Source organism: Beta vulgaris, chromosome 5, assembly GCF_026745355.1.
Source record: "Beta vulgaris subsp. vulgaris cultivar EL10 chromosome 5, EL10.2, whole genome shotgun sequence".
NCBI lineage: Eukaryota > Viridiplantae > Streptophyta > Magnoliopsida > Caryophyllales > Amaranthaceae > Beta > Beta vulgaris.
In genome coordinates, this window is record NC_079206.1 from 27655287 (window position 1) to 27679573 (window position 24287).

General features: G+C 40.6%; 2 protein-coding genes across 2 annotated transcripts; one reads left to right on the forward strand and one right to left on the reverse strand.

The window, feature by feature from the left end:
- Positions 1-6118: 6118 nt before the first annotated feature.
- On the reverse strand, positions 6119-6421 carry LOC104893402 (protein SRC1). Its single transcript, XM_019249302.3, has one exon. The coding sequence runs from the start codon at positions 6419-6421 to the stop codon at positions 6119-6121; it is 303 nt and encodes a 100-aa protein (XP_019104847.1).
- A 685-nt stretch (positions 6422-7106) lies between these two features.
- On the forward strand, positions 7107-24256 carry LOC125497525 (uncharacterized). Its single transcript, XM_048644661.2, has 2 exons — positions 7107-7270; positions 23251-24256. The coding sequence occupies exons 1-2, from the start codon at positions 7150-7152 to the stop codon at positions 23433-23435; spliced, it is 306 nt and encodes a 101-aa protein (XP_048500618.1). The 5' UTR covers positions 7107-7149; the 3' UTR covers positions 23436-24256.
- Positions 24257-24287: the final 31 nt, after the last annotated feature.

The following is a 24287-nucleotide window of genomic DNA, read 5'->3' on the forward strand; positions in this document are numbered from 1 at the left end:
ATGATATTTGCATAATCTTTGCTAGGAACATTACTAGTATTGTTGTGTGAATCATCTAATGCTAGATTTAGGTGCATAATCGGATTGTTGTGTTCCTAGCTCCATGTAGCATACTAGGTGTTTGATTAAATGCTGAACATTAATCTTGTACACTTAGAGAAGGATAGCTTATTACTTGAATGTTGTTGCTTTGATAACATTAGTAATCCTATCGTGTTCCTACTTTAATGCTACTTTGGTTTGGACTTAAGTGCGATTCATTTGAGTTAAGTCATAGTAAGAGCGGTTCAAACCACGCGGATCGTGTGTTAAACCACGATCTAGGAGGATAGAGGTATCGACTTCTCGATAGGTGACCATAGGAAGGGTTGAGGGTTAAGGTTTCGTGATCACAAAGTAGGTTAGGGTGGATGTTAACCGAGTCCAAGGCCTTTTTATATTGTAATCTCTTCGTGTTTTAGTATTGTGAGTAGTTTAGATCACTTACATTGTTCCAAATTCCCCCTATTCGGTTACTTTGGCCTTAGCACATACTAGGGTTCTTAGTTCGCTAATTTCCGATCAAGTTCCTTTGCTCCCTGTGGATACGATCCCTACTTCCATTATACTTGCTTAGTGTGCATGAAAGTAGGTTAATTATATTTGGCTAGGAGTACACGGCAAACGCCTACCACAAATTGACATTTTTGTAGTAGTGAGAATATATTAAACATCACGATAAACAACATATTAATTTTATTAATTTTTCGTTATCATCTATATATTTGTCGCACACACCCTTATGTATATATATGTCGATCTTAATTAATAAATTCAATGATATGATTCATTTACAAAATTCATTACAAATTAAAAGTGAAAATTGATCATACATCTATAGTAGTCATTCTATAATAACATGATCTTGAGAATTTTTTGATAAGGGATAATTAATTGATAAAAAAGTTAACAACATGATATAAGATGATCCAATCAGGAGTTTAACCATAATCGAATTCTCGTTCAATAGCAAATGGACCCCATGCTTCACAATGATCGAACCAAGGTCATACGCGGTTTAACCCGAGCAAACTTGACTCGACCCAACCATACATGAAATGCAAATACGATCTACGCAAACCCGGCTAAAAGATGTCCAATGACAATCAAACCCGAAAATGGATCGACTTATAAATGGAAAGGCCTGAACCTGACTGGTACCCACCAATTTGGTGATTCAAATATGACCAATTTCATATGAAGAAAATTTAACCGATCGCGACCCAGGACACTAACTGACATAAACTTAACCTGTCCGAGCCAAATCTAGTTCGGCGTGGGTCAACCTAGAATCTGTTTGACAACATGTTTTTACACCACTATATACTTAGATGTCTTCACAAACCTGAGAGAAAATTTGTTGTGGCAACATTTCAAAATATTAGGATTATTGTGGTATAATTAAGACATAATAAGTATCAATAAGATCAGTTATCTTTTTTTTTTTGGCAGGAAGATAGGTTGTTAGCATACGATAATATTTACTAAAACAAGTTTTTATCTTAGGAAATATGTTTGTATGATTTACACCATAATTTATTATGTAACAAACTACAAATTGTCACTTTTATTGTAAAAAGTTAAACTCATGACATGAAATAAATGACAAAATGACATAAGATTCATGCCCTAGTTCATGTCATTATTGTCGAAGTCTATGTATTATGCATGTTATACAATAAATTATAGTGTAACATGTTACACGCAAGACACACTCATAATAGAATTACAGGGGCAGCTTAGGCTATGTGCAGCATGACCAACTACACAAGCTCCAAAAATATAAGGGAACATTTCTATTAGTTGTCCGCCTAAAGTAAAAAAAAAGCTAAATCTAATTACAAAATGTCATTATCCAATTTATCGAGTGTCATGTTGAATGCAGATTCGAAGAGTTTCTATCTGGTGTTCTGCTTTGTCTCTTCTTATCTCCAAAAAATTGCTATTAATGACTATTCTGTCTCTTACTATTCACCAAAAAATTTCATTCTTTACAAAATTACAATTTAATTTAGCACATGGCCCATAAATTGTATGAGACTGTCCTGTTTAGAATTTTATATTTTAAGAATAGTTTCCAAACAACAATGAGATAATAATAATATATATTGTATTCAAGGTTCATTATTGAACACCCATCAATACAAAATACTCCCACTGTCCCATATTATAATGCTTGATTCTTTTTACACAGTCTTCAAGATCCCACATGAGTATTTTTTTAGTATATATTAATAAAAATATTTGATCAAAAATTTTCAAATTTGACTCCCAAAATAAAAACAAACACAATATCATGAAATGGAGGGAATAATTTTTTTTATTATTTTATCTGTCCCATAAATTTAAAGAAAATGACAAAATCTAAGTTTTTTTTTGAGTAGAAATGTTGGGTTAGTAAGTTTGACGATATATAAAAGGTCGTATAACATTCCGAATTATGACATGAAAAAAGGTTTCCTTGGGAGGGTAGGTCTAGGCGATTTCTAGGGTTCTCTTGTTCGGAGTTTTTCTCGAGGCTATCTCGAGATTCGTGTATACTAATTCATGGCTTCAACATCAAACACTTTACGTGAGGGAGAAGGAGGGCCATCAAATCAAACTCTGCTAGGGTTTGAAATCACTGGCGATGAAAGTTTTAGGGCACGAAAAGATTTGGATTTTCGTAACCCTGATGCTATGGAGGAAGGACTGAAGGTAAAATGCGATGAGGCGAGTAGGGATGATGCAATCGAATGGAATGACGAAGGTGAGGAAGAAGAGGAGGCGAGGATGGAATTAGGGTGAGTCGGTAAAATTTGGACGAAACGATCGATAAATGCGAATGCTTTCATGACCACTATGAAAAATGTGTGGCAACCTACACATGGCCCGGACATTAGTAGCATGGGCGATAATACGTTTGTTTTCCAATTCCACCATTGGAGTGACGAACACCGAGTTGTTGAAGGGCAACCTTGACACTTTGATAGACATGCAATCATTTTCAGTGAGAAGCGCTTACTACCTAGAACTAGCAGCAAAGAAAGAAAGGCAAGCCTCAACTTTTATAGGAGATTCGAGTGGGGTTTGGAGGAGTTTGTGGAAGGCTCAAGTACCGATAAAGGTCAAGCAGTTTGGGTGACGGGCATTGCATCATGGCGTGGCAGTTAGAGAAAAGTTGTATATGAGGGGGTGCGCAGGAGAAAATTGTCCAATGTGTGGGGAGGGGTCCAAAACCACCTTACATACCTTGGTGAAGTGTGAGGAGACTAGATGGATGTGGCACATATCCCTACTCCGAATTGATATTGATCAAGGAAGGTACTCAACTTTCAGGGAATGGTGTGGGAGTTTCATCAAACTCATCAAAGACGACCATTGGTGGGATCTCTTTTGGAGTATATTATGGGGTGTATGGTTGTGGCTTTTCGAAAATAAAAAAACGCACCCGGATCAAATGATGAGTAAAGTAGTGAGTAGGGTGAATGAGTTTAAAGAGGCTCAAGGGGGAGCAGGGCGGAAACCGAAGGCACAGAGCAGGAAAACCCGAGGTCGGAAGCCTCTCGAGGAAGGAAGGTACAAGTTAAATACAAATGCTGATGTGTTTAATGATGGGAAAATTGGTTGTGGAGGTGTTTTACGCGATAGTGAGGGGATGTAATGATGTCAACTTGCCACCTCTTGGATGGCAGGTATGAGGTAGATGTGTCGGAAGCGATGGCAGCTAGGCAGGCGATGCGCATAGCGAAATCGGGTTTTGAAAACTTGGTGCTTAAATCTGATTGCATTAAACTCATCCATCATCTGAGGAAAGGCTTTGTCGAGAACTATAGCTTTGGGAATATTTTGTTGAGGACATTATGATGTTGGGTAGAACATGTGTTAGTTTATCTTTTTGTCATGTTGGTAGGGATGGAAACAAGATTGCTCACAAGCTTTCCCATTTAGGTCGTAATTTTAGTGGTGTGCGTGTGTGGCTTGAAGAGGTACCTATAGAGGCTATCCCCTTGTAACTGCAGATTTGGTTCATAATAAATAAATCGAAAGAACTCTTACGTCAAAAAAAAAAAAAAAAAAAAGAAACATTCAGAGTTCCGACCAGGGGCGGATCCAGGATTTCAATAATGGTGGGGCACCAAAATAATCAACCTAATATTGTGCAAAAATTCAAAAAGATTCATAATACATAAATTGCCCATAAAAAATTATTTTTATTTAAATCAAAATGTAATTATTTTTTTATGTAAACTTTTACAATTGTTCTCGTCGAGTCTTCATATTTTGGAATTGAGCTACAATATCATCGAGTCTTACTTTCAGAATTTAGCAATTATCAATGATTATAATTTGAAATTTCTACCTATTTAGTTAATTAATTTTGTAACATTGAATATTTGATATATATTTTGCAAAAAAAGCAATCACACATTGATATTCAAATTTAAAAAAAATTAAACAATTTCGTTCTAATTCAATCAAGAAAGCAAGTAATAAAATTTAAAACAAGAAACAAAATAGGTAATACTTGTAGAAATTGAAAAAGAAACGAAGAAGAGTAATACATACTTGTGGAATTGGGCTAAAAACAATTAAAGGAAATTGTTTGGCAGTGGCACAATTCACGGATTGAAAAGGTAAATTATGAATTGAATTGTCTTGTCTTGTTGTACTTGGACTACTGCAATACTGTGCGTGCGTGGCAGAATGGTGGACATGCGTCAGCGACTCAGCGTGGGCCACTGTTGCGTGGTGACTGGGCTGTGGCTGTGTGGCAGAGATGAGGCGACAGGCGACAGCAGAGTTGCAGTTGGTGAGGCCGTCAGCGTCAGATTTTTTTTAGGTTACCTTTTTCAGTCTAACTGGCAGTTTGGCAGGTTAAAATAATAATTTTGAGGGGAGTGGGAGTTGTGAAGCCGAGTAACATAGTACACGACACGGTAGTTCCGAAAAAAATTGACAGACCCGTTTTTTTTTTAAAAAACTTTTTTTAACTATTTTTTTAAAAATATAATGGTGGGGCACGTGCCACCCAGAACCCCAAGTGGGTCCGCCCCTGGTTCCGACCCATCCCCCGCCCCCACAAAATAACGTTCTAAAATCGAGAAGGCATCAACCTTTCTCCAATTACACACTTTAATGTGCCAAAAAGTAGTAGGTGAATTGGTGCATAAACACAAGAAGGTAGATGTTCACAAAGACAAACCTTCATGAATCAGGATCGACGAACCAAATTCAAATTAAACATTACATAATGTTACAATAAAAATAAACATGCTTCTCATATAAAGAGAGCACAAGAAAATCCACAATAAACACGTCAACTACTACAGAGTTATGAAACGAGTTAATAGCTGACACGACGTGCCTAGCTAATATTTCTGCACCTTTCTTTATTTTCCCTCATAGTACATCACAGGCCCTGCAACAGTCAATAATAATGTCATTAAATTCACAGAATGCCAAGATATCTACTCAAGATCAAACCTTTCTCTAATAATGCTTAATTGCTAATCTATCCTAGCTAGTTTAACAAGGGTAAAAATCAGCCACGCATTATGTTCAAATACAAAAATGGATAGATCTAGTTTTTTTCTTTTTCTTTTTTGAAGGGACTCCAGGATCTATTAAGCTCATATAAAGATGTATGTTGAAGATTTGTATAAATCAAACCCTAAAGCTAAGAGTAAAGCCATTATTATATTTCTTACGATAATTATAATTATTTAAGATGAAGTCACAAGTCAATTGACTGAAGATCATGAAAGCAAGCAACGTACACTATGGTTTCAGGCTTTCAGCATCTGTATATCTCAATAGCAATGTAACTATATAAATGTTTACTTATATGACTCCATTTTTAGCTTCTTAATTATACCAGTTTTAAGGATATATGCATATATCATTGTTTTTTTCTTTGTTTAAAGGTAAATAGAATTCTGGTTTGATCTCATATAATTCGACCCCACAATTGAAAGTCGGGAGGTGAGATCTTTACCAATTGAGCCAAAATCTGTTGATTTGTAAATGAGATAATAACACATCAATACTGTACCGCATAAATATACCTTGCAAAATAAAAGAGGACCAATGGGTTGATCTAATCGCTGTCGCTGCTGCTGCTACCTGATCCATCATGATCATGGCCATGCTCCTTTTTCTTATCTTTCTTCTTCTTCTTTTTCTCTCCATCATCATGTTTATGATCATCATGTTTGTGATCCTTATGATCATCATGTTTGTGATCCTTATGGTCACCATCTCCATGGCCATGACCAGTGATCTTTGACATCAAGCCTCCATCTTTGTGATCACCATCCTTCTTGTGATGCTCATCTTTCTTCTCGTCATGGCTACCTCCCATGTGGAGTTTCTCACCTATCTTCTCAATTATTCCTGCCATTTTTTTTTTTCTCACGGCTTTTTTCTTTGTATGAAAATTTATGGGATTATAGTATGATAGATAATTAGATATTGATATATGTATGATAGTCTCGAATTTATAGGCGCATTAGTCGGGTTGCTATGTATTGACACTAATAATATCTTTTATCAAATGCAAGTTGTCCACTTCCCATAGGATATGAAAATGCATAAATATCTTATCCGCGTTGATTCCGTAATTCACTTCACATGGAATACGTGTAATATGCTGCATACTTTTAGTTTCGCCTTTTCATGCGAGTTAAACCGAACATCTGTCCCCTGCATTTTTACCATAAAAACTAATATGAAGTCGCTGCACACTAATTATTGAGTTTATATAGTTATTGTTACGCTTTTCAGTTTTAAAAAAACTAATATAAACCCGGTGCAAACTAATTAGTATGCACCCGATCAATATCACGTGAGTTTATTATAGTTATTGTTATGCTTTTTAGTTTTGGCGCTTCTAGTTTTCATCTCTCCTCATATTTTCTCTCTCTTCAAATTTTTTTTAAGATTTTCTCTCTCCTCATCACTTCTTTGCACTACGTCGTTCTCTGGTATCTTCTGCATTTTGTCTCTCAATTAAAACTTCTTTGCCCTAACTTCTTCATTTTCTCTCTCTTCAAGTTCAGTTTTGTGTAATCTTCTCTGCCCTAACTTCTTCATTTTCAGTTATGTGTAATCTTTTCGGTTGAATTAGCAATGGGAAAGAAGACAATCGGTAATCGGAATTTTCCAAAACGTAGAGGTTTGCGTTCATATCTTGGTGATCGTGCAAAGGAATCGGAGTTTACTGGTGTTACTGGAACTTCTCATACTGATGGTAATTATGTTGTTGATTTTTGTTTTTACTACAATCACAACAAGAATCCGCGCTTTTAACGTCTGAATTTACCGTCTGACATTATCAGACGCAAATTAACGTCCGTTTTTATAAAATTAGCGTCCATCTATGGGCGGACGCTAATCAGCGTCTGCTTTTTCTAAAATTAGCGTCTGTCTTTTGAGCGGACGCTAATTAGCGTCCGTTGTACAAGTTTACCGTCTAACGCGACGGACGGTATTCCATGGTCATAAGAAAAAAACACGACCCACCTTATTTCCAACCCTATCTCTATCGCAACCGTCCTCTTTCTTCATCTTCTTTCTCGCTCTTCTTTTCTTCTTCCTTTCTATTTGTTTCTCTCTCACCGTCGACGGTATTCAATGGTCCGACCACACTTTCTCTGATTTGAAGGAGGTTCGATCGATTTCTGAGCTAATCACCGTCGCAGGTTTTCATTTTAGCGTTAGTGATTTTTTTGGGTTTTTTTTTGTGGGTTGTTTCAGATCTAGTTTTTTTTGTTAATTTCTCAATTCTCCTTCAAAACCCCATATTTATCCTCTCTTTTTTTCGATTTTTATTTTCGAATCCTTTTTTTGTATGTTTTTTTCGTTTTCTCGATTTTTATTTATCCTCTCTTTTTCGATTTTTGTTTTGTTGATCATTAACTGAGGTTCTTGACCCTTAGATATTTCGTCTTTGCCCTTTTGATAGTACTCAATTGTGAATGTTCTTCAATCTTCATTGTTGTTTTCGAGTTGAAATATAAATATACAATTGAAATTGTTAAATATGCTAAAATGGTGTAATAATCCTTCTTTTATTCGCTTTTAATTTATGTTATGTGATGGTGGTGTGACCTTGTTTATATATAGTATGAAGTCAATGTTCTGAATACATAGTCGAATTAGTTGTAATATGTAAATTGTAAAAGCTTGTGGACTGATGGCAAGGGACATAGGCACTAAACCTCAAGTCTCTTATAGGGGCTTCTTTATGATCGTGAGGAGTCTCTTATAGGTGATAATGAAATATTGTCGTTATGACAATATTTTTAACTACTTTAAGCAAAGCTTGTACTCTGTAGTTCTGATGTAAAGAATTCACAAATTTTTAGATTGAGTTTGACTTTTGATTTTTAACAAAATGTGGAACTAAATAGAATTATAATGTTAATGAACTGAGATATAATAAAAATTACTGATATTGTCAAGATTTTGTTCTTGGAGTCCAGAAAAATCAACTAGTAATGTGGAATATTGGTCAGGGAGTGGTATAAATTCGAAATCTGTTCATCCAGTTTGTTGTAGCCTAAAAAATCAACGGCTATCGTGCTGCCACGTGGCCCCATCGGAGCCTTACATGTGGCATGCATGCAGAGAGGTAAAAGTACAAAAGGTCTGGAAGTGGCAGGCCTAAAAGTACGTTTCTCTGAAGAAAATGTACTAGAGGTCCCTCTTCTGGCCCCAAAATTGTACTTAGGCCCAATAAAAATAATCTACACCTTTTTATGAAAGTGAGGTGTGCTGACCAATCAATTACTGCCGCGTGTCCTGCTACCTTGATTAGCCAATCAGATGCTCCCAAATTAGGGTGACATCAAGGCACATCAGTCATTTCAAACAGTATAAATAGTCCTTGATTTCAGGGTGAAAGGTACGTTTTTCAGAGCATAGTACTGTTACTCTGTCATAAATTCTTCTCTTCTCTCTCTACTTTCTCTCTCTAAAAAGTTCCTTTACATCCCTCATATCTGACTTAAGCTTCGGAGGGGGAAATACCACCCAAACCTCCAGGGTGGGTCCCTTTTGTGCAGGTTGCTGGTCAGGAGTTTGCTTCGGGATTTGGATCAATTATTGTTGCACAAGTCTCCAATTATAAGAACCCATCTTTGGGAGTGTGATATAAGTTTGCTAGTTTTATAGAGCATAACATTTGGCGCCGTCTGTGGGAAGACGTAACAATGACGGACTGTCACTCTTCGAATGTGGCAAGGAACAGAAGTTTTAGAGTTCAGGTGATGATACCGTTGATGACGAGAGACCACCTCGAGGCAGGGATCAGGGCCATGCTGCCGTTCACCTTGAGGGTAGGACTGTAACTCCAGTCATCCCAGACAATCTTGACCGTCCAGTGACTGCTGGTCATTTGGAAAATGTTGAATGACTTCCAGGCAGGATGGCCGCTGTTATGGAAGAGCAGATTAAGAACAAATGCTATTTTTTCAGATGAGTCCGAGAGAAGAGCAGCTGCGCCACTCAAAGGGCGATCCCAGGAGGGTCGTCCAGGACCTAGTCGGCCACCTCGGCCAGAATTGACTAGGCCGCCTTCCAAAGGAAAGCAGCCAGCAGTCAGTGATTCTAGGAGGAAGATGGACTGGAAACTGGTGGTCCGTCCAGCAGATAATATCCCTCCTACTGGTCACATGATGGAGACTGATGCCCGGAGTACTTGGAGGCCAAGAGGGCGGCGCACAGCAGCGTTCGGCCTCTGGCTCCACGCCATATATGAAGGATCCGTCCTTAAGGCTCCCGTCCAGAACAGTGGTGCGAAGCCGTGGCCATCAGCTTTCCAGCCAAGGCAGAGAAGACAGTTTTGCAGCCTATGGTGTACAGGCGTCAAGCCTTAGCTAACACCTCATCTAATCCGGTTTTGAAAGAGTACCGTCAGGAGCACATACCCATTGAGGGGCAGGTGGCGGCACTCCAGATCAATTGGCCACTCCTTTCTCGGTCAGGATCATGGAGTCCCCTCCTTTCCCAAAGGTTAAGCTCCCAACCATTGAACCTTTTGACGGAACTACTGATCCGGACGATCACCTATCAGCTTACAAGCATCAGATGTATGTCCAAGGGGTGGACGATGCTACTTGGTGTAAGAATTTTCCAGCTACTTTGAAGGGAGTAGCGCAAAAATGGTTTAACAACTTGCCACTAACTCAGTGAACAATTTTACTGAACTTAGCATTCTATTCACCAGTCACTTTGTGGCTAATCGTCAAGAAAAAAAACAAGCATGCACCTGGGAAAGGTCATCCAAGGTCCTAAGGAGGCCTTGAGAGGTTATGTGAAGAGGTTCAATCTAGAAGCATTGCAGATCCAAGATCTGAATGCAGGTGTGGCGTTTGACGCCTTCATCAGAGGCCTAAGGCCAGGAAGTTTTAAGTTTGATTTGGTGAAGAAGAAAATCACTACTTTGACGGAAGCATTGAGGGAGGCTGAAGCATTCATCCATGCCACAGAGGTTTGTGCTGAAGCTAAACAGCCAGAAGTGAAGAAAGCTGAAGAAGCTGTTCAGCCAAAAAAGAATCCGCCCAAGAAGGCTGAGACTTGGGCAATGACTTCTATGACCACCTCGTCCAAGAGAAGTAGGCGGTCAGAGCCGGCGGCCTCAGCTGAACCAATAGAGTTCAACAAAGATCAATATTCCATTTTGATGGAAATAAAAGATCAGCATGAGCTAAAGGCGCCGGCCGAATGAAGACGCCTTACCGTAACAGAGACAAGAGCAAGTATTGTCACTTTCACAAAGATTGTGGGCATGAAACCAATGAATGCAAGCATTTGAAGCGAGCGCTAGAAGAGTTGGCTCGAAAAGGAAAAATGAACAATTACCTGCCCTCGTCAGGAAGGAAGTTTCAGAAAAGGGATAACCGTCAGGAAGAAAATGGACGGAGATAGCACGGATGATGACCTGGTAATGGTTATCTCAGGAGGATTTGCGGCTGGAGGTCCAACAAATCGTGGCCACAAAAACTATTTGAGGGAACTCAGCCAGGTTATGCTCACAAACCAGGCCGAGTCTGATCCTTTCCCAAAAATAGTGGTCAGCGAGCTGGACCGAGGAAAGATAAGGACGTCGCATGATGATCCATTAGTGGTGGAGATGAAGATTGCCAACCTTAGGGTTAGGCGGATTTTGATTGATACAGGAAGCTCCACTGATATAATCAGTGCTGATTGTTTGTCCGCTTAAAGTTTGACAAAAATGAGTTGATGCCAGTCAATCATCCTATAATCGGTTTTGGCGGAGGAGTCATACACCCTATGGGAACCGTCACATTGCCCGTCAGAGTTGGAGAAAAAGATGCGGCCAGAACGCTTTTTGTGAAATTTTTGGTAGTACGAGACTTGACAGCTTATAATGTCATTCTCGGACGACCTACCTTAAATCACATCAAGGCCGTCATTGTGACCCATTTAATGCTGATGAAGTTTGAATGTGATGGTGGGAAGATTGGATCTCTTATGGAGATCAGCAAGCTGCCAGAGAATGCTACTCACCACACTCAAACCATCATCTTGGAAAGAAAAGGCAGAGTGTCCAAAGGACAAGAGATGATTCGGCCAAGAAGGTTAAAGGCCAGATTGTGAGCTTAAAGGAAGTTGAGAAGGTTCAAGAGTCGCCTTCCTGAAAGCAATCCGTCCATGCTTTTGCCTAGCAAGAAGAGAAAGTGTTTGGCAATTAAAGAAGAAAAGCATTCATCTGAGATAATGGCTATAATGGGTCTGGGACTAGAACGTCCAAGCCGTGGAAAGTCCAGTAGAGATTTGCTTGAATCCAGAGCGTCCGGAAAGGACATTGAAAATTGGATCAGTTTTGAGATAAATTCAGGACGCCTTAGTTGCGTTGCTGCGAGAATTGAAGATGTGTTTGCCTATGCTGTAGAAGAGATGCCTGGGATAGACCCTGAAGTGGCCGTCCATAAGCTCAACATTGAGCCGGGGCAAAAGCCTATTCGGCAGAAGAAGAGACATCTGGGGCCGGCCAGAAATAAGGCCGTTGATGAAGAAGTTCAAAAGCTGCTTATCTAATTCATCCGGGAAACATATACCCAGATTGGGTAGCAAATGTTGTGATGGTTCCAAAGCCGAATGGCACTTGGAGAATGTGTGTGATTATACGATCGAACAAGGCTTGTCCTAAGGACAGCTTCCCTTGCCAAAATTGATCGTCTGGTGATTCTACGGCGGCCATGCCCTGCTGAGCTTTATGGACGCCTATTCTGGCTTCCACAGATTCCTATGTGGCCGGATGATCAAGATAAGACTTCCTTCATTACTGAGAAAGGTTGTATGGATGGCTCAGGATGCCTTCGGCCTAAGAAATGCCCGCACCAATTTCAGAGGCTCATTAATACGTATTTCAGCCACAGCGGCGAAATATGGAAGCTATATCGACGACATGATCGTCAAGAGTAAAGAAGAGAAAGATCATCTGGACGATCTAGGGAAACCTTCCTCACTTGGGAAATTCAAGTTGAAGCTAATCCGCAAAAATGTGTTTCGGCGTAGTTGCTGGGAAATTTCTGGGATTTTTGGTTGATCAGAGAGGGATTGAAGCAAATCCCGACAAAATTCAGGCTATTATGAATATGTCTTCGCCGTCCAAGTCAAAGAAGTTCAGAGGTTGACGGGCTGTTTGGCTGCTCTTGGACGGTTTCTCTCAAAATCAGGAGACAAATGTCACCATTTCTTTGCTACTATCAAGAAGAATGCCAAGTTTGAGTGGTCGGAGAAGCTGAGGTGGCGCTTCAGCAAGTAAAGATCATCTTCGGCAGCTGCCTAGGTTGATCAGTCCGGCCGAAGGTGAAAGTTGTATGTATACCTGGCTGTATCACCCTTCGCAGTAAGTGCAGTCCTCTTGGCTGAAAGAGACGCGGTCAAATACCCGTCTATTTTGTGAGCCATGTGCTGAAAGATGCTGAGAACAGATATTCTCCATCGAGAAATTCGGCTTGGCTTTGTTGATGGCTAGCCGGAAGTTAAGGCCTTACTTCTTAGCCCACAGCATTCTTGTATATACGATCAGCCGCTTAGGCAAGTGTTGCATAAGATGGATGCTCTGGCCGATGTTAAAATGGGCTGTTGAGCTAATATGTTTGATTTAACATTTGAGCCTAGAAAGGCAATCAAGGGCCAAGCTTTGGCTGATTTATTGTAGAGCTTACTCGGCCTACGATAGAAAGCGTCCAAGACCGGCGCAGGAAGGCGTCATTGGACCCTTATGGTGGACGGATCCTCAACTGCTAACGGATGTGGGGCAGGAATCATTTTTCAATCTCCAGAAGGGGATAAGTTTGAATATGCTATGAAGTTCAAATTCCAGGCGTCCAATAATGAAGCAGAGTATGAAGCTCTTTTAGCCGGCATAAAAATGTGCAAAGCGGCTGGGGCCTTGGAAATTGAAGCTAAAACTGACTCTCTGCTGGTTGTCAGTCAAGTTAATGGTGAGTTTGAATGCAAAGAAGCGTCCATGAGCAAGTATATGAATTTGGTCAAGGAGAGATCAAGTCTTTAAAGAGGTTCGTCCTAGATCAGGTGCCCAGATCAGAGAACCATCAAGCTGATGCCCTCTCTAAACTGGCCAGCTCGGCTGAAGGAGATGTTCCTAGAACAGTCTTCTGGGAAGTAAAGGCGGCCAAGAGCATTGAGGCCGGAGAAGTACTGTTTCTCAGCCGAGAGAATGAGTGGATGAGTCCAATCATTGAATTCAAGAAAACGGCCGTCTGCCTCTTGATCCAACTGAAGCCAAGTATGTGAAAGCAAGGGACAAGTGGTTTGAATTGTGGAATGAGACTCTATACAAAAAGTCCTATAATCGGCCTCTTCTCAAGTGCATCAGCCGAAAGGAAGGTCTGGACGTTTTAAAGGAGTTGCATGAGGGAGCTTGCGCTTCCACATTGGAGGAAGAGCTTTGGCAGAAAGGGCTCTCAGGACGGGCTATTTCTGGCCGTCCTTAAAAGAAGACGCACTACTCTATGCCAAGAAGTGTGATAGTTGCCAAAAGCATGGTAATATCCATCAAAAGCCGTCCAATTACTTGACGCCATTCTCTTTCCTCTTCCCTTTGCTAAATGGGGGATGGACATTCTTGGGCCTTTTCCTATTGCTGCCGGCCAGAAGAAATTTGTAATAGTAGCTGTAGACTACTTTACAAAATGGGTTGAAGCTGAAGCATTAAGGGGCATCACCACCAATGAGTCAAAGGGTTCATCTGGAAGAACTTGATTACAAGGTTTGGATGCCCCAGTCGATCGTCTTTGATAATGGGCCGCAATTGAAACACCAAGCTTCGTCAATGGTTGGCTGACCAAGGAATAAAGCTCACTTTGCAGCAGTAGCTCATCCACAGGCTAATGGGCAAGTGGAGGCTTTTAACAAGATTCTTTCGGCCGGATAAAAAGAAGTTGGACAATGCTAAGGGGCTTTGGGTAGAAGAATTGCAGCTGGTCTTATGGTCAATAAGGACAACGGCCAAGAATTCCACCGGGAGACTCCTTTTATGATGGTTTATGGCTCTGAGGCCGTCCTCCTATTGAGGTTGAAGACCCACTTAAGAGTAATGATGTACTCAGAAGAGCTAACTGGGCAGCTCTTAGGACGGCTTGGACTTAGTTCCTGAAGTCAGGGGCAATGCTTGCTGAGGATGCAACTATATAAGTTAGAATGGCAAGAGACTTCAACAAAAGAGTTGCAAGACGTCCTTAAAGCTGGGAGACCTCGTCCTAAGAAAATGGAAGCGGTCGGCCGAGCCAAAGAGTTAGGCAAGCTTACTCCTAACTGGGAAGGACCCTATAAGATAATCGAAGTAGTTCAGAATGGCACCTTTCGTCTAGAAGGATTGGACGGTTCTATTCTTAGGACGTGGAATTCTGACACTCTGAAGAAATACTTTGTTTAGGGCATCCTCTAAATTGTAATCTTTGTTAATGCATTACAAAGAAAAAGTAGAATGTATACATGTATCTTGACTATTCGTCAAGCAAACTTCATATAATACACTCTACTTCTCTATAACTTAGTCTGATTTATTTGCTTAAAGTTATAACATCGTCCAAAGTCATTAAATTTAACAAAGCAAACAGACAATGCACCTTTCATTGGGAGGTCGGCCAACTGTTATCGTCCTTAAATGGATAAATATGCAAGATTTGGCCGGTGTTTACTTAAAGAGTTGAACACCTCCCAAACAAGTTGGCTAGGATTAGGACGCCTTAGTAAAGGTGTCCTACTTTCCGTCAAACAGCCACAAAACTTCGAAATAACAACCTTAGTAAAGGCACAAGTTATTTCATAATTTAACAAAGATGGACGAGTTACACAAACTCTTAGAAAAACGTCCAAGTTATTTAAAAATTATGTCTTAACTCCTTCTTGAACAGGAAAGTTATAAAAACTCCTCGTCCAAGAAGGGGGGCATATATAGGGGCATAATTTATAAATTGACTAAGTCTTTGTCCAATACGAACATACCCAGTTCTGGCCGAGCAAACTTTTATACTTGGTATTTTTTGAAAACCCAAAATTAAAAACAAGTCTTTGCTTAAGCATCTGGTGATGAACGTCCAGAAAAGAGCTACTGGGTCAATAAATGTTGACGAATTACTTTTATACTTGGGCATTTAATGAATGTTGTAGATAAATCGGCCAAAATGTATTTATGACGAGTTGCTTTTGTACTTTGTATAATCATGGAGTTGAAAAATGCGTCAAAAACAGTAAAGCATAAACAAGGGATTGAAAAAGATAGTCTCATAAATGTAAAAAAGATGATTACAACCTAATTCATCTAAGTACAAAAAGAGAAAAGTTACAAGTGGCTCACGGCCAAGATACAACAAAAGAACTAGGCGGCAGGAGGATCATTGTCCTCTTCGTCCTGGGCCTCTGCATCGTCCTCTCCCTCTTCATCCTCAGAGGATTCTTCAAAGACGGGAGGTTCTGCTCCAGTATGGTGGCCTTATGCAAGGCTTCTTGGAACTCCAGCCGACGAGCATATCTGGGGATATCCTCCTCTCGGCCATCATCCAAAAGCCTTCACCGCCCATTCTTTTGAGGTATCTATGACGTTGTTCATAGCCTCTTTGGCGCCAGCAACGGTGTCCGCAACCTCAGCACGAAGGGCTTGGTTCTTACCTTCAGGACGAGGTTCTCTTTATAGAAATCTGCAGCCATGGCATGACTGAGTTCCTCTCGTCCGTCAGGGCCGTTCCAAAGATGCCCGTTCGTCTACATCTCCGTCAACCGAAGAAGGATAGACTTTGATCTGAGATTCCAGTTCGGCCGATCGCTTTTCCAAAGCAATCTTGGTTTGCTGATGCAGCACCTCTTGCTCGGACATAACAAACTGAGCATGGTCAGCGGCCGCCGTCACATCGCGGACGAGCTTTTTATTTTCTTTTCTGAGCTCCTTCGCCCCTGCGAGCAAAGAGCTGAAAGAAGAGGGAGGATATAAAAGTCAGGCCGGATGTTAGAAAAATTTATAAATATCTTTAACTATGGAATTAGGGCGTCCAAAGGAAAGCTTACCTCGGCAGCAAGCTGAGACATGTAACCTACATGCCCAGACGATGCTCCTCTTAGCCCCTTAATATAAGGTTCAGGGAAACACTTGAAGAGCTCCGTCTTGAGCTTTTCCCGATCGGCTGATGACATCCTTCCGAAAGCCGGAGAAGATTCGTCATCAGAAAGAATAGGAGATCCATCAGCAGCTGGACCCTTCCCTTTATCTGAAAGGTTAGACTCGTCAGTACATCTGATGGGAATAACCACGGCCTGTTTGTTGGACGGACTCATCGGACGCCCGCCAACCCGTAGTGTTCTAACTACGTTTGAATAATAAGACTCACCAGAGGAACGGGAAGCCGTCCTATATGCAGTTGGCATCTGGCCAACCAGTTTGGCCACTGGTCCAGAAAAAGCGGACCGTCTGCAGCCGCGTCCGGCTGAGAAGATTGGCCTGCTTCGTCCAAAATGACAACCTCGTCAGGTTGTGAGGCTGTGGATGCTCGGCAGGCCCAGCATAGGTCACCAGAGCCAGAGAGCCAATCTCTGCCGGCTCCTCCTTGGCCTCCTCTTTGGCCGGAATCTCGATCACGACCTTAGGAGCGGGCCATGTCGACTTCTTTTTCTTGGCGGTGAAGCCCTTTGCTTTCTTAGGGGGAGGAGCTTCACTAGTTCCCGCCGGCCGTTTCTTGGCTGCTGCCTTCTCGGCCAAAGCCCTAGATGTTGGGGCATTTTTCTGAAAAAAGAAATAACAAGTTAGAGATGAAGCTCGTCCTGAAGAAACCTTGTGATGCTCTCTCTCAGAAAAGCAAGGCGTCTGGGTTTCAGTAAGGACGACCTGCTCTTTGAAGAAGCAAGGCGTCCGGGTTTCAGTAAGGACGACCTGCTCTTTGAAGAAGCAAGGTGTCCGGGTTTCAGTAAGGACGATCTGCTCTTTGAAGAAGCAAGGCGTCCGGGTTTCAGTAAGGACGATCTGCTCTTTGAAGAAGCAAAGCGTCCGGGTTTCAGTAAGGACGATCTGCTCTTTGAAGGAGCAAGGCGTCCAAAAGGTGTTCAAGACGGTTTTCCTTTCAAAGAAGCAAACCGTCCATTGCCCTGTCAGGACGCTCTCCTCTTTGAAGAAGCAAAGCGTCCAATAAAGGATGCAGGACGGCTTCCTCTTCGAAAAAAAAAAAAAAAAAATTTTACCAGTGTGTCGGCCCGCTTTTCAGCGCCCGACTTGCTGTATTCCTTCCAGAGATTGTCAGCAAATCTGGACGAGCTCATGTCTCCTATCCAAGATTTTTTCAGCTTACTTCTGGCTGAATCTGCAAAAAGAAGAAATGTTAGACGAATGATAGTTTGGACGAGAAGCTTACTTGAAATATTCAGTAGTTATACCTCTGTCCTCGTCCTGCCGCAAACCGGCAGCGACTAAGAAGTTATCATGGTAGAACATCTCTTTAAAGGGGATCCAGTTGGACGGACCCTTGAAGGAGACGTTTTCTATGGAGTACTCCGAAATCCGGAAGTATTCCACCATCTCCTCAGCTGAGTTATTCTCTAACTCTAGATATGAAGCCATCCGTCCAGTGTTGGTATTGGCCCGGCTAAAATAGCGAAGCCTTTTAGCAACCGCTTTATCGAGAGCTTGGACGAATAAAAACTCACCCTTCCAAGAGTGCATCTTGGATGTTTTGTCCCAGGACGTCAAGAATCCTTGACGATTACAAACGCTCAGCCAGCTTCCCTCAACTGTCCTGGGAACCCTTGAAACATAATGAATATGGGTGAAGGCGGCCAAAGAAGGGTCTTTCCCCTTTAGATTACAAACGGCCAAAAAAGTGAGGATGTTTTGCCAAGAATTGGGGGCAAGTTGATTGTGTCCTATGCCGTAGTAGTGAAGAACTTGGCTGATGAAGGGATGAAGAGGAAATCGCAAGCCGGCATCTAAGGCCAGGCGATAAACGGCAAAATGGCCCGAAGGGGCACTAAGTATGGTATCCTCCCGGCCGGGGAGAACGAATTGGTAACATGGCATGGGCATGGCCAAAGAGAAAGGTCTAAGGTCCGAACCTATTCGTCCTAGCCATGTATTGTCAGCCAAGATGAATCTAGGGTCAGAAAGGGGCCCTAGCCGTCGTCTTATTTCAGACGAGGTTGTTGATGGCTCCTCTGAGCCGCTAGCAGGATTTGACGAGCTGGTCGTCCTTGGCTCATCCAAGACCGTCCCGCGTATGGACGGGCTGGGAGCAGGAGAACCTCCAATTTCTTGTTCCTCCTGGACGTGTTCAGAGGGAGGACTCGGGTTTGCTGGACGAGCGCTCTGTACTTCGCGCTCACCCTCGTTGGGAATTCGTCCAGTAGATCCCTCCATTTCAGAGCTGTTTGCTCCTCGTCTGACACGAGCTGTTTGCTTAACGCGAGCCAGATTACCCTGCACAGGTAAAGACTGGGTCGTCTGACTTAGCCGGCCATGAGAAAAGAAAAAGAATGCATGTCCGGCCAAGATGGGTCCAACTCTAGAAGATGCCGAAGAAGATAGGCCCTCTGTTCTAGGGCTAGTACCAACCCTTGAGCGGCCGGGTGTGTTCGATGAAGAAGACGAGCTCATTTTCTTAAAATATGTGTTGAAAACAAAAGAGTGTTGAGAATATACCTGTAAAGGGAGTTCGGACGAGCGTCAAAGATGACTTGAGACCTCGGACGAGCAAAGTAGCAATTACACGAACTTGACGGGAGTAATTCTTCTCTCTAAAAATTCAGTAAAAACTTGCAGTCTCTCTCTCTAGAAAATTTCTCAACGATGTTAAAATGACTCCAGAGCGACTAAGGCACATATTTATAGAGGGTGAAAATGACCTCCTCATCCGGTGAAAAGTAACCGTTGTGCCAAGGTTGACCTATGGAGACCGGCAAAATCGCGCTCTTTTTTGAATGAAGGGAAGGGCAGTTTCAGGTCGGTTAAAAGAGGAAGATTAACCGTCTTGGCGCCCAAAAGATAATAACTCCCTCTTTTAAGGGGCAAATGTTGTAGCCTAAAAAAATCAACGGCTATCGTGCTGCCACGTGGCCCCATCGGAGCCTTACATGTGTGCATGCATGCAGAGAGGTAAAAGTACAAAAGGTCTGGAAGTGGCAGGCCTAAAGTATGTTTCTCTGAAAAAAATGTACTAGAGGTCCCTCTTCTGGCCTAAAAATTGTACTTAGGCCCATAAAAATAATCTACACCTTTTTATGAAAGTGAGGTGTGCTGACAATCAATTACTGCCGCGTGTCCTGCTACCTTGATTAGCCAATCAGATGTCCCAATTAGGGTGACATCAAGGCACATCAGTCATTTCAAACAGTATAAATAGTCCTTGATTTCAGGGTGAAAGGTACGTTTTTCAGAGCATAGTACTGTTACTCTGTCATAAATTCTTCTCTCTCTCTCTCTACTTTCTCTCTCTAAAAAGTTCCTTTACATCCCTCATATCTGACTTAAGCTTCGGAGGGGGAAATACCACCCAAACCTCCAGGGTGGGTCCCTTTTGTGCAGGTTGCTGGTCAGGAGTTTGCTTCGGGATTTGGATCAATTATTGTTGCACAAGTCTCCAATTATAAGAACCCATCTTTGGGAGTGTGATATAAGTTTGCTAGTTTTATAGAGCATAACACAGTTCATCCACATGCTGTCCCCCATATGCTGGCACATTTAAATTCCATCTTGTTTTCCGGTAATGTCCTAGTTTTATCTGAGAACACATTTAATTTGCCCCAGGTCCTCATTTATATTTAGGGCTCTGCATTGAAAAGCTGTATTTGAGGCACTATCGTACATGGCCGTATCTTGATTCATGAAGTAAGCCTGACCAACCCGTACAAGCTCCATGGATATATAGAGTGAAATAGGAATCATAATCTGAAAGACAATAACTGCCATGAGGAAGGTGAAGAATATTTCCATGCCTATGCCATAGTAGTTATAATCTCTTGGTGGACCATTATTGTAGTCCTTTTTCCTGTAAAACTGTGTTTCATTCACTTCATCCATGTGACGCCTCAGCCAAATACTGAATAGGGTGGATACTACGGTGCATAGAGCAATAAGAAATAAGGAAAGAAAAATGATCTCTTGATTCATTTGTGTCTCAAGTCGGCTTCTCTTAGACGGAGCTCCTGCATTATTTAGCATAGCTTTTGTTTCGTGGCCTGCATATACCACCACCCCAATAGCCCAATCAGTGTTCTTCAGCTCACAACCACGTAGAACAATATTAGAAGGCCCTACAGACATCCTCTTCCCATCAACCTCCATGGTTCCCTGGAATCCATATACATTTCTATTAGGCTTGTCACACTTGATTAAGCCACCAAATTTCTCCTTTTCAGGGTTCTTTGAAAGAGTTTCCTGTTTGGCATGCCGCGTTTTCAAATTTGACTCCCCATCCAGATTTATGGTCTGCACATAAGCAACCCCAGTTGGGTCGCTGGTTGACAGCACTACTATATCACAAGGAAGAGTTTCATTAGAAGAAACCTTTATCACTTCACCAACTTGAACATCCTTCCATTTTTTAAACTCAAACTTATCATTAAACATAGAAATTGGTTTCAAGGTAATTGTTTAGTTGCCTAATGTTGTTCGGTAATTAAACATCTCATCTGTTTGACCGATATTTTTCTGTCCATTTTACTTGGCGCAGACTGGAAGCCAGGTAGTGTACTCAAAGTATGCGGGGACTGAGTTGGAGTTTAATGGGTCAAACCATCTGTTAATGAAGGAAGGTGACATTGTTGGCATCCTGGAGGCAGATGATATCAAGGAACTTAAGCCTATGAATGAGAGAGTCCTCATTAAGGTCAATCTGCTTAGTGTTATATGGTTTCTGTTTATACATGTGATATCATCCCTTGGCTAATTACTTAAATCACCTGCTGTATTCCCTATTTGATTATTATGCATATTTGCTTAGAAAGACTTTATTTGCAATACAAGTAAACACACGGCTTTGGCTTAATTGTTAATGTGAAGTTTATTAGATTCAACATGGTTGTATTGATATGCTTAATTGGAAAATGACTTGTGATGTACTTCTGATAAGTTATTGATTAATTGAGTTGAGCGTGATTTAGGAATTGAAATGAAAGCTAATACATATGTTGTGTACAGGCTGCCAGTTTTGGAGGAACAAACATTGATCCAACAGCCTGGGAAGACAAAAAGAAAGCTGGCGAATCTCGTTTTCCTGCTCAGGTACATTAGGAATCTCTGCCTCCTGTCTGCAAGTTTGTTGTTTCTTTGCTCAATTTCACATATATAACAGGATCTTGCAACACTTGTGATGCATTTGCTTCACCTAAGTTTTACTGATCATGAACTTAGGAGTTTTTTGCTGGTTGCTCTCTAATCAATATCTTCAGTAGTGGCATTACTATCATTGCTCATACCATTGTTTTTCATCCTTGTAAAAATTCTTATCGAGCTCAGACGTTTATTATTATTATGATCATTAGTACAATCTTGATTGAGTAGTTCTGATGCATCATCTTCTGAACATCCATGGTATATTCCCCTTCCCAAGACATTGTTGAAGCTCAAATAGCGGGTGTAACGTCGCATAGTTGGAGGAGTCCGGAGGGTCGATATCGAAGCTAAGCTCCATTGGCTGAGCTTATAAGTTGATGTGATTAATAGAAAATTAAGCTTCTTAACAGCTTTTCTAAGTTTGTTTAACAGTGAATATTTCTTGGCAGCATATTCATGAGGATTCATTTTGTTGCTTTGAAATAAGTATGGAAGTTATTATTGGTGTACAAGTTAAGAAGTGGTAGGATATATATAGTGTTAACAGTTAAGTAAGAGAGAAAATTGTGAAGAAAGTTACTCGGTTTAAATGAGGGAAGCGTGTTGAAATTGATTAATGACTTGTGAAAGATAATAACATGAACTTAGATTAAAGGGGGGATTTACATGAAGCTGATTAAAGTGAACGTTAAGAAACAAAGGTTTGGTTTGCATTAAATGAAGCTGATTAATTTCTTATAATTTTTGGAGTTTTGATGTTTTTTAGTTTGAATTACTCTTCGTTCATTCTTTGTGCGATTTTTATTGTTTGCATGATAAATTTATGTTGATTTTTGTGCGACTTTCGGAGTTTTGATTTTTTTTTTAGGTTTATTTTTGAATTAATAATTTGTAATTGTGTTAATCCTGTGATGATATAGTATATTTTGACATGATATAGTTTATTTTGTGTATATACAGTGTATTGTAATTGTACTACTTTTTATTAGAATTGAAATGATAGTGTATTTTGAAATGATATAGTGTGTTTGGATATGATATAGTGTATACTAAAATGAAATATTGTGTTTTTGGATAGTGTATATTGATATGATATAGTTTGTTTTGACATTATAGTGTATTTTCTGATGATATAGTGTATTTTGATATGATATAATGTATTTTGTGATGATATAGTGTATTTTGAAATGATAGTGTTGCTGTGATAGTTCTTTGACAGTGTTTTGGATATGATAGTGTATATTGACATCATATAGTGTGTTTTGACTTTATAGTGTAATTTTGAGATGATATAGTGTATTTTTACATGATATTATGTTAGTGTTGTGTTAGTGTTTTTGGCTATGATAGAGTATGTTTTGACATTATATAGTGTGTTTTAGGATGATATAATGTATGTTCTCTACAATTTTTTTTTGTTGCAGAGCACGTTGGACAACAGGATGGAAGAAGTGATGCTTCTAATCCTGGTGTTAGTGAAGGAATTCATTCTGGTAAAGTTCCTGGTAATGAAGGAACTAATGCTGGTAATCCTATTGTAACAAAAGAACTAGCAAAAAGCAAGAAGAAGGTAAAAGGTGTAGCTCAGAAGATACCTTGCAAGCTCTGAAGAAGAGGAAAATATCCACTGATGCTCATGGAAAGACGGTAAACCCGTTCAAAACTAGCTGCTGTGGTAAAAGGCTTTGTGAGTTGAATAAAGCTTTTAGTTTTGAACAGAAAAAGGCTGTTACTGAAATTGGTTTTGGATCTTTGTTGGATTTAAAGATTTCCATGACTAATAATTCTTTGATTGGATGGTTGGTGGAGAGGTTTAATGGTGGTTCCGGCATGTTTAATATTGGTTATGGAAAGGAGTTTAGGATTAACCAATTTGATGTGTATGATGTGCTTTAGTTCCCTCTAGTTGAAGGAGAGGATACGGTGGATGTATCTAGGGGACCTAATGCGGAGAATCCGCATTTTGAGTTGAAAGCAAGTTGGAGGGAGTACTTTGGAGTTGATCGGGAGAAAGGGCATATTCTTTTGAATGTTGTTTATTATATGTTAAAGAAGTTAGTTGATGGTTGGGAGGTTTTTAAAAAGCGTTATGTGTTATTTGCCGTTTCTTCTTTTTTAGCTCCAGTTGCAAATAACACACTGGATTTGAGGCTTGTTCTTGCTGTAAATGAGGTTCGGTGAATTCCTCGTTTGAATTAGTGTAAATATATTTTAGGTAGGTTGATGTATGCAAATGTTTTGTTCAAGAATTCACTGTGCTCTAAAGGTGTTCGGGGGCATTATACTGGTTGTATAATTTTGTTGCAGTTAATTTACTTCCATCACCTATAGATTGGTTATGGGGTGCCTCCAACTCGACTGTCTCTGTTGGCTCATTGGGATAATGAGTCAATTGCCAAGAGAATTCGTCGTGAAGTATTATGTGATAAGTTTGGCAGTGGTTTGCTTGATGAAACTTATC